General features: G+C 38.9%; 1 protein-coding gene across 8 annotated transcripts in view; it reads right to left on the bottom strand.

Annotated features, from left to right (window-relative positions):
* The window catches only part of FRY (FRY microtubule binding protein), a 345,429-nt gene that overhangs the window by 87,282 nt on the left and 242,467 nt on the right, over positions 1-15,680 (bottom strand). For all 8 annotated transcript variants that reach the window (XM_032593499.1, XM_030308908.1, XM_032593559.1 and 5 more), the window contains 3 exons: positions 13,058-13,212; positions 4,919-5,018; positions 4,452-4,623 (listed from right to left, as the gene is read on the bottom strand). In XM_032593499.1, the coding sequence (XP_032449390.1) occupies positions 4,452-4,623; positions 4,919-5,018; positions 13,058-13,212 (427 nt within the window). The remainder of the gene's footprint in view (positions 1-4,451; positions 4,624-4,918; positions 5,019-13,057; positions 13,213-15,680) is intronic.

Below are 15,680 nucleotides of genomic sequence, written 5' to 3'. Positions count from 1 at the left end.
AAATTCGCGAGCATGGTCTGATGCACTTGTTATTATCCAGTGTGGCACGTAATCTCATTTGGAGAGTTTTTGGCCGCTAAACAATAGAACAACACAGATGCCAGGAATTAAACCAAGATAATCCACTAGATCCCTGAGACGGTAGCTTTAATTGATTTGGCCCTTTTTCCAAAAATTGTAATTTTTCGATTGTGAACACTACGAATATATTTAATGCTGTGCCGCAATAATCAGGGTGAACAGTTATGTTTTACATTGCTTGAAATTTCAAAACTTACTTAATTTCGAAACTTTACGGATGTGACAACTGATATCATGAACTTGTCTGACACATAGTCAGATCCTTAGAAAACTGGAACATTTATCTATTCAACATACTGGGCCTTTTCTAGGTCAAGCCACTGTGCTAGGCACTACGGAGCCAGCAAGGATTCAAGATTCAGTTCCTGTCCCTGAAGAGGAGGCTCTGAGACAGGTGGCTCTGGAGCAAGGTAGAAAGTGACAAATGACACAGAAAGGAACAAACGAGTGCTATAGGGGTTCAGCAGAGAAAAAGGACTTCTGGCTACAAAGATTCACTTGCATGGCAAAAAAACTACAGGTAAGACCTTGGATTGCGAGTAACTTGCTCTGTGAGTGTTCTGCAAGACAAGCAAACATTTCTAATAAATTTTAACTCAATAAATGAGCGACGTCTTGCAATATGAGTCGTACATGATGCCGAATGGCACATGATCATAACTGAGCCAATGGTTCTCCTAATTCGCTTTGATATACAAGTGCTTTGGATTATAAGCATGTTTCTGGAATGATTTATGCCCGCAAACCAAGGTTTTATTGTATTTTAACTTGACTAGAAAGGACTGAGATTTTGGAGAGGAATAAATCCTTCCAGTGGGAGGGACAACTGCCATTAAGAATACTTGTCGTCTTTTAACAGTGGTAAAGAAACCTATTGTCTTTTTTGTAGCCATGATTAGCTTCTAACACATCACATAATTTGCTTATTTATGATGTTTATTGCATCTTGTCTGTCAGACATAAGGTCAGATGGGGGTGTGGGGGGGGGGAAGTCTGTCTAAAGTATCCCACACACCTAGATCAGGGCCAGGATTGTAGAGATCTTTCTAAAGGGAAAAGAGGATGAAAAAATGCCACAGACATGGAAACAACTCCCATTCACCCCTCCAGAAACAAACTTAAAAAATGTGAGAGGAGGTTAGCGGGCTGCTACGTACATTTTCCGGCTTCTTTGGGAGGGCCCTGAGCAACTTGCCTGGCTACTTACAAGGAATTAACTCATCTGAAATTACAGGCAATAAAAATCTCACCACAGGGTTTTCAGTAGTAAAAACAGTAAAAGTGAGAGCTAGAAATCTCTGTAACCTCCTTATTTTTCCACGTTATTAAAAAAAAAAAAGCTATTCCTCATAAATCAAAATAGCCGAAAGGTTAATTCTTGACAAGTTAGATTGAACCTGCTTGCAACTCATTGTACGAGCTTCTTTTGTTCTTAAACTTGCAGTACTTTTACTTCCTCTCCCCTGATTTGTCCACCCTGTTACCAGCTTCTTCCTCTCAGCCAATAAGGCTCCAGTCCTGCTCCCCCTCAGGCTCTGCATCTGCTCTATCCTCTCGTTCTTTCCTTCTTTCCCAGCCAAGCCACTGAGACCTGGCTTCTGCTGCTACTTCTCCATGGAAACGATTGACAGTTACCAATAATTGTGAATCGTGAACTGTGAGGTCCAGAGGGAGCTCCTGGGAGCTCCAGTCAAGGCTGTGGACTGCTCACCTCTGAAATCCGTTCTTCTCTAGGTTTCCATGAAGTTCACTTTCTAGGTGTTCTCCTTCCTCTCTGAATGGGCCCCTATCCCCGTCTGTTCCCTCACTCTTTCTGGGCCCAGACCTTAGAAGCTGGGTGTCTGGGTGCGTTCTTCCCCTCTGTGCTCTCTCCACTCATGGTCACATCTGCTCTCTTGGGTCTACCCCTTCTATTCCTCAATGAGTCACTAGCAGGGGCCCTCCCTTCACACCAGTCTGTCTCTACACAGGAATGTCTGACAGATACCTACACTCGATATCCCTGGCTGAGCTCATGATCTCTGCCTTGCCTTACCTCTCCTTTTCCGTGGATTGGCTCTCAAGGTAGGGTCCTCACCCCCTACCTCCCAGATACCATCCCAAGGATTGCCCTCTGTCTACCTTGCCTGGTAGCTCTTGACTCTGGGCTCCCCTTTCCACTCTCACTGGACTTAGTTCAGGCCTCCGTAATTTCCTGTGTGGACCACTGTCATTTTTCCTCAGCTGATCTTCTTTCTTTAGACTGGATGTTCTTTTATCCACTCTCCACACTGCAGCTGGTCTTTCTAAAATGCATTCTGATCTTGTCCTCCTCCCTTCTTGTTTTAAGCTGATCAGCGGCTTCCAGAACCCCAGCAGCTTGCTTGGATGCCCTTCCTATTCCCAGGGCTCTGAGGGTTTCAAGGAACACCTAGAGATAAGTGGCCTACAAACTCCTTAGGGTGCAATACAAAGCCTTCCAAGATTTGACTTCTACCTCTCTGTCTGTCCATGACCATCTATAACTTCCCCTGTCCTTGCCTGTTATGTTAGCCAAACCGACCAACATATAATTTCTCAAATACAGCATGTTATTTTAAACCTCTAGGTCAATGCATGTGCTATTTTCTCAGTCTGTAATACCCATCTACTTGCCAACTGTAATGTCAACTACTTGTTTGCTTTGCAAATTTCTACTCCTCTTTCCAACTGCAGCTGAGACACCAACTTCTCTGGGAAGTCTTGCCTGATACTCCTGGTCCAATAATCGATTATCCCCTTATCTTCCATCCCATACACAGAATGTGCTTTTTTTTTTTTAATTGCGCTTGCTGCCCTGTATCCCACTAACCATATGATTACACATCTTTCTTTATTATTAGACTATGACCCATTGATGGAAGAGAGACTCTTTTATTTACATCTGTGTTCCTATGACCCAAACACAGTGTCTGGCATATAGCTAGCACTCGAATCTTGGTTGACATGAATAAAATTAAATTTTAGTTTTCCAAGAAGAGAACTAGTTCATCAAGAAGGCTTTTCTGGAGTCCCTCCACTGTTGCAGGCACGAGGCAAGGATGTGACTAACTCTGCTGCAGATGGATGGAGAGGTTCTCACGGTAGAAGCAGATTTTCAATTAGGTCTTAAGGAAGACTGGAGTTAGGGAGAGGGAGAGAAGGGCCATTTCCAGCAAAGGGAACAGCATGCACAAAATCAAGGATTTACAAAATGGCCTGCGATGTAAAGGATCAAGTGAAATGGAAGCAGAAGGTTCCTGGATGAAAAGATGGAAAGCAAGGAAGTTTGGAAGAGGAGTTTTTTTTTGTTTTTTTTTTTTTGTTTTAATAAGTGAAGGCATTCCTGTTATTTAACGTCTCTAAGCCTCAGCATCTCGTCCGTAAAATAAGAAGGATGATTATGGTGGTAGGGGTGGTGGTGGTAATTCCACACCAGGACGAAGCTAATTGCTTGGCTTTTATCAGCTTATTTTAATCGTTGCACCCTCTCAGGTAGTTATTACTGCAGATAAGGAAACAGAATTTAGAGGTTCTGTGACTTGCCCAAGGTCAAACAACCAGTGAATGGCAGGATCAGGGATGAACCCCGGCTGCCAAGCCCAGAGCCCCTTTCTAACCGGTACTTGTGGGGTTGTAGAAATCAAATGATAACAGAAGTGTACGTAAAGTGCTTAGTATAGAGCATGCCATATATTAACAACCCAACAGATGGAAGCTGTTATCATCGGCAGCTATTTTTAGGGCAGCTAGGGAGAGACGTTTGAGTGGAGGAATGCTAAGCATATTTGGTTTTATGTAGCAGGTGGATTGCACTGTTGAGGACCTCATGCAGGGGATGCTGGGACAGGAATGGAAGATTATGGCCTTGCCCTTCCCTTTCTGCCATCTTAGAACCCACTGGGAACAGGTCTCCTAAAATAACAAAAGTGTCTGGAAGGCGGTGGCCCAAGGCCATCCTTTCTGGTAATACTAGGGGTCACCGGAACCAGAGGAAACACACAACTCTTCTTAAATTTAAGGTGTTTATGCTTGAGTTGTAACTGAATTCTATCTAGGCAAGAGATACTCGTATGCATACAAAGCAAGGAACAACACAGCGACTCCTAGTGGCAAACCGAACAAGCCCAGGATAATCTGGGGAAAGGTAACTCTTGCTCATGGAAAGAGCAGCATGGTTCATGCCAAATTCCGAAGCAGCCTTCCTGCTAAGACCACTGGACACAGAATCCATGTGATGCTGTTCCCCTCAAGGATTTAAACTTATTGAAAAGTAAGTGAGCAAAAGCGTAGGTTTGTTCTCTTGTATAAAAAATAAAATAAAGGGAAGATTACTTTGTGCAGAAATGATCACACAGGTCATTGCATGGTACCTGAGAAGAGTGGGAGGGTGAGCTCGGGGTACATCCTGGCCAGTTCACATGACAAGAGGGCTAGTGACACACTGTAGAGGGGTGGCAATGGGCCGTGCGTTCCATAGAGAATACTTCCGGGTCTCTGTTCAGCGACTTTCTTTGAGTATACAAAGAGCTTTGCTTCAAGGATCTACAGAGAGGTAGGAAAGTAAGACACGGTATGAAAAAACATTGGCTGGCTGTCTCAGGAGTATTTATATTTAATCAAGTTTCATAGTAACAAAACAAATGAATGCATATTTTAATATAGTATTAAAGGTAAAGCATCAGTTAGTTCCTGTGTTCACAGAAGATTATATAATTGTTTTCTACTTTTCATATCCGCCAGTGATATACAGGAATAAGCAGCAATCCAGTTATCAACTACCCTTTCTATTCTTTTGTGCTCAAGGATGGAAGTTTGTACATAAGTAAGTGATACGTGCCTGCATGAGCTGCATGGAGATTTCATAAATCTCTCTGTTGGTGTCAGAGGCCTTGAATAGAACAAGGTTTAACAATGTCACTATGTCGAAGGGATAGTTCCTAAAACAAAAACCAAAAACCAATCAGCATAGTTTACATGACAGGCTGGTTAACAATCATGATAACATTGATTCATGATAACATAATCATGATTCTAGGTGACAACTGACCTCAGTCACACTTACTAATGACACTTTCATGCCCATTTGGGCATTTCCTCTGCCCCTCATTCTTTTGCTGTTTATTAGAAAAAGGGAAATAGCTCTATTTTTGTTTAAAATTCAATATTGTTGCACCCAGATAAGTGAACACACAAAAATCTATCTCACGTAAATAGATTTTAATGATAACCAAATAAGAATGGAAAGAACAGAAGATATCTCTACATTTCTCAGTAGCTCACTGATTTAACATTTTCATTCAATCCATTTAAATGTGGTAAACACCCAACATTTACCAGGAACAATTGCACAGCACTAGCGATACTAAGTTAGTAAGGCTGGTCTGTTCCTTTAAGGGAGACTTGGTGTTTAGTTGGGGAGATAATCTATACCATCTAGTTATGATGGGAGTAGCCACAGCATGCTAGACAATCCTGATGAGGGATATCTACACCAGACTTGGTGTTAGGGAAGGCTTTTCTAAGGAGGAAACAAGTAAACTGAGCTCTGAAGAACCAGGAGACATTAGCCAGGCTATGGAAGGGGTCATATGGGGGAGTGTTCTAGGCAGAGACAACTGCATTTTGAAAGATTACGAGAATGAAATGGGAAGATCCCTTCTGTAAAGGAAAGAATCTCTGTGTAGCAGACTGAGTGAAAGAAGATGGGACTAGGGTGGTAGGTGGGCTCAGAAGCTTATGAACTTCATCCTAAAAGTTATGGAGATCCTACAGGATGTTCAGTAGGGGAGTGAGGCAATGACACTGATTTTGAAGAACCACTCTGAGTTTTGCGTGGAGAAGGAATTTGTAGGGGGGGTCGATATTGGGAGCTGTTACCATGGTCCAAAGGGGAACTGATGAGGGTTTGAATTAGGGCAGTTATGATAGAGACAGAAAGGAGGGGATAAGATCTAAAAACTACAAAGGAGATAAAATCATCAGGATTTGGCAATTGATTGTATGCACGGGACAGGAGCTGGGGGTGGAGGCAGAAACACAGGGAGTAGGTTATGTGGCAAATAGCAGTATAATCAAAGGGAAAATGGAGTTGAAATTCATTTCATTTTCTTGCTATACAATACTCTTTAAAGATGACTTTTTTTTTTTTTTGCTGTGTGTTTTTTCTTATAGTGGAAAAGAGATCATGAATAGAAAACCCTTGATAAGATAAACAATTAGGGAATAGTTCATAGCTAGTGAGTGACTGACATTTATTTTGAGGCAAACTTCAGAAAGCAGAAGATGGCTTGGGGGTGAAAAAAGGATATTTTCACTTCTTGTTTTTGATATTACTCAAGCTTAATTTTTCATCTCACTACTAACACATGAATACAACTTTCTTTAATTTAATATAATTTAATTTTAATTTTTTAAGGTTTATTTATTTTTTGAGAGAGAGTGTGAACAGGAGAGGGGCAGAGAGAGAGACACAGAATCCAAGGCAGGCCCCAGGCTCTGAGCTGTTAGCACAGAGCCCAAAGTGGGGATCAAACCCGCAAATCATGCGATCGTGACCTCAGCTGAAGTCAGACACCCAGCCAACTGAGCCACCCAGGCATCCCAATACAACTTTCTTTTAAGATTCAAGCAACACCCATGGCCAGAAGATCTGTTCTGAAGATGGTTCACTCATAGAGCTGGCCAGTTGGTGCTGGCTGTTGCTAAGTACATCGAATAAAATGTGGAAATGCCCATTTCCTTTCTCTCCCCCGCTGTAAGAGCCACTCACCCTTTTCTAAGTGTACATATAAATATGTGCCTCTAAGTACCCCTCCCCATTACACAGGATTTTAAACATAAATGTGATTGTATTACCTATGCGTATTATTTGGAGATTAACTTTTTCCGTGAATGAGGCTTATCTGAGTCTACTTAACAGCTGCCCAGGATTCCGTAGTATGGTCATACCATCAGTAACCAGTCTCGCCGTGGATGCTGTGGTTTGCCACCTCGATCCCCCTTTCAGGACTGAGGCATTCAATCTTCCAACTAGCACTGGAGGTTGAGACATCGGGCTGAACTGCCTTCAGCCAAAGAGGTCTGCCTAGGCCAAGTTTGTGCCAATTCCCAGCAGCAGCCCCTGTGGGACTGGCTGAGGTCTCTTTTCCTCTGCCCAGGCCTACTTCCTTCATTTCCCCATAGATTTTGATTCCAAGGGCATTCCCTAATAAATGTCCTACACTCACATCTTCACCTCAGAGTCTGTTTCCCGAGGAATCCAACCTCTGACACGCATTAACAGACCCTTCAAGGTTATTTTCATTTTTTCGCCGTTATAATGTCACAGACTCCAAATGTGCAAGTATTTCTTTAGAACAGATTTCTAGAAGAGGTAATGCAGGATCAAAGGGAACATTTAAAATGATAGCAGATATTGCCATATTGCCCCCCAAATGGCCTTACTAATTTGCACTCCAAAGTGATTACTTTTCTAGAACTTGTATTTTTATTTATTTTAAAAATCTTATTTATGTATTTATTTTTTATTTTGAGAGAGAAAGAGAGAGAGAGAATGAGTGTGGGAGGGACAGAGAGAGAGGGAGAGAATCCTAAGCAGGTTCCTTGCTGTCAGTGCAGAGCCCAATGTGGGGCCCGACCTCGCGAACCGTGAGATCGTGACCTGAGCCGAAATGCAGAGTCAGATACTTAACTGACTGAGCCACCCAGGTGTCCCTAGAACTGTTATTTTTAAATAAACACAAAAAGCATGAGGCTGGTTTGTCAGATGAGAAACTGGGGAAAGCCTCCCACATGATGGTGCTGAGGACAACGAAGAACGATGAGTAACATTTATGTTATGACCTGCCTGCTCTGTGCTGGTTACTCTGCCAAGGCCTTTACCGAGATTTGCTACTTAATCTTCACAACAAGCCTGTGAGGCCTGGAGAAGTTAAGCATTTGCCCAAGGTCACGTACAAGTGGTGGGGCCCAGACTGCATCCTGGATAAGTCTGACTCCAAAGAATTAACTTATCCACAATGCTATCAGCCTCCGAGACAGCCTCCAATTGCACATTTCATTTGGAGTTCTAACAAACTACAAGATCTGGAGCTATGAAACTAGAAAGAAAGCTCTGTGAGCCCCACAGTGGCAGAGATGTCTTACCTATATTGCTGCCCCTGATACTAAGATTTAACATATATGCATCTTTATATAAAATAATACTGGATAATATTGCTGGATCATTGGGGATTTAAAGGCAGGAAAAGGGAAGGGAAAGCCTCCCTCCTATGCAGGGCTATGCACTTGACCATGTACTCAGGGCATTCAATTAACTGCTTAGGGCTGAGCTATGGAACGTATGGAAAACAACATTGAAAGAAATAACACATATAGAAAATGAAAGAAACCTAGGGATGGAAAAAATTAGAGAGATCTCAAATGAGTGAAGGAGGACAAATAAAACATTCGTACTTAAATGTTTAAAATAGTCTTAAGGGCTATTTTGGTTAAGTGTCCGACTCTTGATCTCGGCTCAGGTTATGATGTCATGGTTCAGTAGATTGAGCCCCATGTTGGATTCCGGGCTGACAGCGCAGAACCTGCTTGGGATTCTCACTCTCTGCCCTTCTGCTACTGACACAGGCACACACACACACACACACACACACTCCCTCTCTCCCAAAATAAATAAATAAACTTTAAAACAGGCTTTCACTATTAAATTATTCAACAAAGGCAGTGGAAAGGTAAAAGAAAAAGACAGCTGTGGTCATTTGGAATAAAAATCAAGTTGTAAAATAAATATGAAAGGCGATATTGTTCAGAAAGTGAACCAAAAAATAAAACTGTTTCTCCAACCCCTCCCCCCCCCCAATCTAGAAGAGAGGAGATTTTGAAGAATTTGGGAACCAGCCACCAGTTCTGGCTTATGTAGGACTAAATGACAAAGTTCCGGATAACTTTGAGGTATTCTGGAGAGAAACACATTTTATGAGTTAGTGGAGGGGATTATATCACAGCTTTCTGCTTCCAATAGCTATTGAATAATCAGAGTGTTAACAGAGTGCTTACTATGTGCTAGGCCATAGGTCAAGCGATTGGTTTTGAACTTCACAAACATCTCTTATGCTCAGATATACAGATCTATGTGTAAGGAGTTGATCAGATACACTGTAATTTATTTACTCATTCCCCTATTAACAGTCTTTAGGTTGTTTTTCATTGTTTTAAAATACAGCAGTAAGCACACCGCATGCATTTCTTTCATGGTCACAATTACCGAGGCTAGCATCTACCATGTTAAAAAAATAAATAAAAGATTGGTTTTATTTAATCTTTACCCCAACTGTGCTATTGTTCCCATTTTACAAATGAGTAAGCATTTGTAGTAACTTGCTCAGGAGCACACAGCTTGATTGGAGGCAGAGCTAGAATTCAAACTCAAGACAGCACATTTCCTGAGTCCAAATTCCTAAACTCTCTGTTCTCTTGAAATACTCTAGCTGCTGACACAACCAAACAAGCTTTTGCATCACCAGCCAGGGAGCGTGACTGGGATTCATGACCCATAAGCTTCCCTTGTCTTCCTTGGTAATAGATGATATTCCCTTAAGACACGTGAGACATTTACTTTTAATAATTGAAGTTCGCCAAGCCTGATTTAAATTAGGAAAGGTTGATGAAAAGTTACAGGCAAAACAGACGTACAAACAGCATTGGAAACTCCTCCAAAACCACCTCCAAAAATAAACCCAACAAAATTCTTTATAAATTAAAATTTTGACCTTCTACATGATTCTAAAACACTTACTAAATATATTTTAGGAGTATGTTGGATGGTAAGAGTAAAAACAATAGAACCCTTCAATCAGTATTTAATTAAAAGTGAAGAGAATTTCATTGAGTTAAGCTAGTAACCTCCACTTTTAATCTAAAGCATACTATTTACTTTGATTTAGAACGTTAGAAAGCCATTTAATCTCATTCTCAATTTCTTTCTCTGTTCCGTACTGATATAATTTGGAGTTGTGGGGAAATTAATAAGAACACACACAGAAGTCAAATAGTTATTTGAATTAATGCTGCCTGACAGCATTTTCTCTTTTCTTTGGTGCTAAATTATAGTACTGAGCTGCATTTAATCATTTTTAATCAAATATAAAACATATTTTATAAAAAATTCTCCAGAATTAATATTATCAGGTCTACCATCACTTTCTACTTTTATCCTCACTTCTCCTGGTCCTATTCAAGATCCATGCTGACTTCTAAATCTCTCAATATCACTAGATATATCAAAATTATAGTTACCGTTTCAGTTTTGAATAGATTCCAGCCAGTTCACAACATATGTACATGCGCACACGCGCGCGCGCACACACACACACACACACACACACACACACACACACACGAGTCCTCTATAGATAGAAAAGAAATAATGTGAAGAAATATTTTTCCATTATCACAGCTGATGAATAAAGGGATCGACATAATAACTACGCAAAATGGCTAATTCCCTCTTCTAAAACCAAAGAAAATTTTAATCAAGAGCATTTTTAAAAAATGTTCAATCTTTGAGGTTATTAGGTATTTTATAGTCAATTGTATATTGTTCCTTAGTAAATGAGTCTGCTTATAAACTGTCACATTCCTATAAAAATAAATCCAGCATATGCTCATTTCTATTTGAAAAGGAGGAGGTAATTCTTTTTTTTTTTTTTTTAATTTTTTTTTTTCAACGTTTATTTATTTTTGGGACAGAGAGAGAGCATGAACGGGGGAGGGGCAGAGAGAGAGGGAGACACAGAATCGGAAACAGGCTCCAGGCTCTGAGCCATCAGCCCAGAGCCTGACGCGGGGCTCGAACTCACGGACCGCGAGATCGTGACCTGGCTGAAGTCGGACGCTTAACCGACTGCGCCACCCAGGCGCCCCTAGGAGGAGGTAATTCTTGACAAGAAAGATTCTTTGCTTTAGAATACGTCTTGTAGGAATTACTGTACAGGTAATTTGTTTGTGAAGGTTAAAATATGACCCACTTTATGTATGACTTTTTAGGAACGTATTATTTCATAACATATGATATTTAGTGTTTTTAGAGGCAAACTTGCAGAAAACAAAGCAAAAGCTAAAACATTAGAATTGGTTTCAAAAAAAGTACTGAAAACCTAAGTGCAAAACTTAAGATGTCCAAACAAATCTAGAGGCTTATCTAGACTATGCAGACTGAGAATTTATGGGGAGAGAGAACAAATTTAAGTCACAGCTGAAATTTTAAATTTTGAAATGCCCCTTGGTGACAAATGGCACAAGGGTTGGCTACCTTCTTGGCCAACAGGTTGAGGCCATGGAGCTGCCCAGTCCTCAAACCTCCCTGCAGGATAGATGAGTGTCATAAATGTAAGCTGATACGCAAAGTTTGTCTAAGAGAGCAGAATAGTTTAGAAGGAGATCTTAAAAAATCTAAATTGGAGAGTTATACAATCTAATATTTTTGTGACTGGAGGTATTACTGAAATCGAGATTATTCTGCTAAATTCATAGATATTTGTTTGTGTTCTTTAAGGAAAAATACCTAGACTCATTCAGAGGAATGCAGTATAATATTTTATGAGATGGCCATGCAATGAAACAAATTTGACTAGGATGGTTCAAATCCAGTTCACTGGGAGAAAGGCAGCAAAGAGAGGTAACTCTTATTATTTTCATTTTTGTCAAAGGGATCTATGGTCCAAGTCATATTCTAAATATATTTTCTTTTTTTTTTCTAAATATATTTTCAAAATCAAAGAGTCATGTGAACAAAAATTTATTTTTAGAATGTCAAAATATCTGAAAATAAAAGCACACTCTGGAGAAAGATTTTTTTTTTTTTTTTGCAAAAAAGTGCTGTTTTGGTAATATTCTATAGGAGTAAGTATTATTTCATAATGTTAACAGAGCAAAGTAAAATGATATCCAACCAGGCAGCTTAGATTCAATTCATCTGCTGTAACTTTTATAGAGATTAAAGTATATAATAAACATTCTACTACTAAGTTTATAGAAAATGAAAGCTTTAGGTGTGAAATATTATCTACTATCTTTATAAATGAAAGATAAAAATATAAAGAGACACCTCTCTCTTTACATAGCATGTCCATTTTAAGGTTTATTGAAAGTAGATGTCTCTAATATTCTGTTCTTATTAATTTAGAACAGAATAGGTTGTACTAGGTCAGAATTTGAAACTAATTCACTTTTATTCCCTTCATCTGGTAGCTCAAGATAGTTATTTAAAATGCAACATTTAATTAAGAAGGGAAGTCGATAGTCTATACGAGTCTTTTCAAAAATAAACTTGAGCTGCCATCTCTCAGTTTCTAACACATAAGCTCTTCCTTGGGAAAAGCTATGCACTTTGTGGTCTTCATTAACCCTTTCATCTTAGCTATGAAATTGTTTCAATGAAATAGTGAAATTATTTCACTCAGTAAATTACAGTGCTGAACAACTTCACTGAGGGACTAATTTATATAACTAAGGAGGGTGGTTTTACAAGTGTAATCTAAGGAACCCACGGTGTCACATTTTCTTTTTTCTTCCTTTCTGAAGTCCTGGCCAAGAGAGAGATAACATTTTAAGGTTGCTTCCTGGATTTAGTTTGGTCTCAGGATGGCTGAAGGGCTTATAGTTCACATCTGTCACAAACATTTCTAGAAATTCCTTTAATGTATCTTGTTTTTCATTTTCAAATTTTGTTCTCATGCTTCACTGTGAATTTCCAGGCAATTAAAAAGATGGATGGTACCACTCCAAATCACTCTTCTGGAGGATGAGAAAAGTCAATGTAGCTGCAGACTTAAAGGGAGCGGACTATCTACTGGGGAAATATTGGCCATTTTGTATTTCCTTAGAACTTACTGCTCTCACGTGTTCATCATCATGGAGAACAACCTTCATTGTACTTGCCACTTGAAGGTACCTTTCACTTCCAAGACCACATACATACCTGCTTCCACACACAGTTGCGATGGCTTTGAAGCAGCCGGATGCAAGCTGGTAGGAACCTGTGTAGCATCGGTCAATCGCCCAATTAAAAAGATTGATTTGGTCAGGATTAAGTTCCAATAGCAAGACGACAACTTCACAGCCAAGCTGATGAACCTGAATACATGGAGAAAAGCAATTATTCATGTCTAGTGAAAGATTATTCCAGAGAAAGAAACAAAATCATGTCTGCCCAATATAAAGTGGGTAACATGAAAGTGGAGACTGTGTATTCATCTTAGTTTTCTTTTAAAGACTTTATTTTTAAGTAATCTCTACACCCAACGTGGGGCTCAAACTTACAACCCCGAGATCAAGAGTTGTGCGCTCTACAGACTGAACCAGCCAGGAGTCCCTTTATCTTAATTTTTATTCCATATATTTTACTGTAAGAGGATGCGATGTTGCAACTGAATATTGAAATGTATGTATAAACCAAATTTGACTCAGTGTAAATCCGTCAGACAGGGTCCACTCATTCTTGATTTTTAATTCTGAAAAGATAATGAAGACTGTTGGCAATGTTTCTTCATCGTATTTAAAATATTTTTGAAAAGTACATGTATTTGGTTGAAAATTAAATATACAAAAGGATGGCCTTTATGCATGCAAGTCTTTTGAGGAAAAAAATCAGAATATGTTTATGGGGCTTGATTACTAAATATACCATGTAAAATTTAGCTGGCAATATTTTAAAAAGAAATGTAGTATTAATAAACTCTTCTAAATCAGAGACTTTCATATGAAACAATCATCATACTAGATAGAATTAATGAGATCCTTTATTGACGGTTCTGGAAGCTACTGTCAAATACTGGATGGTCACATCTGTCCATGAGAAGCCTAGTGCGTGGAGGCCATATTCCCCTAAGAAAGTAACATTTTCCTGTTTCCTTCTGTTTCCTTCTCTTGCCAGTTGCAACGAGGGGGATAAGAAAAGATTCTGGGTTTTGTTTTTTTTTTTTTCCTAACCACAGGGTGTGGGCTAAGATGGGAGTAATATTCTAGTTGGATGGTTGAACATCATCAACCTAGTTCCCCACAGGCTTTAGTAATTAGCAGCAGATAAAAGTTAATGACACTATTAAAAAGGACTTAAAAATACCATTTCATTAAAAAGTTGGTTCGACTTGAAAGAAAATCAGCAAGTTTTTAATTGAGCTTTAGAAACTTTATATCGAAGTATAAGATACATAGTATACAATTAATTCATAAGTAAATGATGAGTTACTGTAACCGAACACACCAAAGTGAACACAGGAAGTAGAACACCAGATTGATTTCCTGCACCACGGAAGCCTGCCTTATGCATTGTCCTAATCACTAGCCTCTCTCTTCTTTTCCAAAGTAACCACTATTCTGACTTCAACAAGTGTTGGCTAGTTTGGGCTGTTTTGAACTCTATGCAAATGGAATTATATTGCCTATAATTTTGTGTGTTTTCTTGAACACAACTCATGTTTGAGAAGCATCTATATTCACTCATTTTCACTGTTACATTCTAATATATCTTTACTTCACAATGTATTCATTCTATATTGACAGACATCTGGGTTGTTTCCAGCTTTTGCCTTCATAATACTGCTTTGAATAATTTTGTACATGTCATACGTTGCACGTACTGGAAACTTATTTTATAAAATATATATTTGAGTAAAACTGCTGGGTTTTAGGGCATACTATGTTCAACTTTAGTATATAATGACAATCAGGTTTCCGAGGTGGTTATGTGGATTTCTACTCTCTGTAGCATTGTGTGAGAGTTCCTGTTGTTCTATTTCCTCATCAACATTGTCAATCTTTTTAGTTTTCACCATTCTGGTGGATTTGAGGTAGCATCTCCTGTGGTTAGTTTGCATCTCTCTAATTACTAATGAGCTTGAGAAACTTTTCTTATGTTTATTGGCCAAATAACCTCTTTTGTAAATTTCTTTAAGTCACTTGCTCATTTTTCTATGAATGTCTTTATCTAATTATCTGTAGGGATCCTTAATATACTCCAGATAAGAAGTGTTGGTTTTATGTTGCAAACATCTTTCACTCTGTGGCTAGCCTGTTCACAGCAGCCTGTTCTGAGCATTCTAATCTCAGAGAATACTTTCAATATTCACTATATGGTATGATTTTTATTATACATTTTTCTCAGACACCCTTTATCAAACTAAGAATGTTCTTTTTATTCTTAATTTTGATAGGAGTTTCTCTCATAAATAAATGTAGAATTTTATTAAATGCTTTTTCTGCTTCTATTGAGATGTTTGTGTATTTCCTTCTTGAGACTCTATTAATATAATTAACATACTAAGGAGTTGATGGATATTTGAATATTGAACCAATCTTGCAGTTCTGAAAAAATGCCAATTTGATCATGATGAATCATCTTTTTATATATCACTAAATTTGATTTTCTTATATTTTGTTTACATTTTTGTATCTATACTCCTGAATAAAATTGCCTGTTAATTTTTTTTTATCCTGTTAAATCCCTGGCAGGTTTTAGTATCAAGGTTATGCTGGTCTCATAAAATATTTCCTCTTGAGCTGTTTTCTCTCTAAGGATTTTGTATATAATCAACGCAATTTGT

This window comes from Lynx canadensis, chromosome A1, assembly GCF_007474595.2.
Source record: "Lynx canadensis isolate LIC74 chromosome A1, mLynCan4.pri.v2, whole genome shotgun sequence".
NCBI classification, from domain to species: Eukaryota; Metazoa; Chordata; class Mammalia; order Carnivora; family Felidae; genus Lynx; species Lynx canadensis.
Note: the sequence above shows the minus strand (reverse complement) of the source record. Positions and strands in the feature narration are given on the sequence as shown.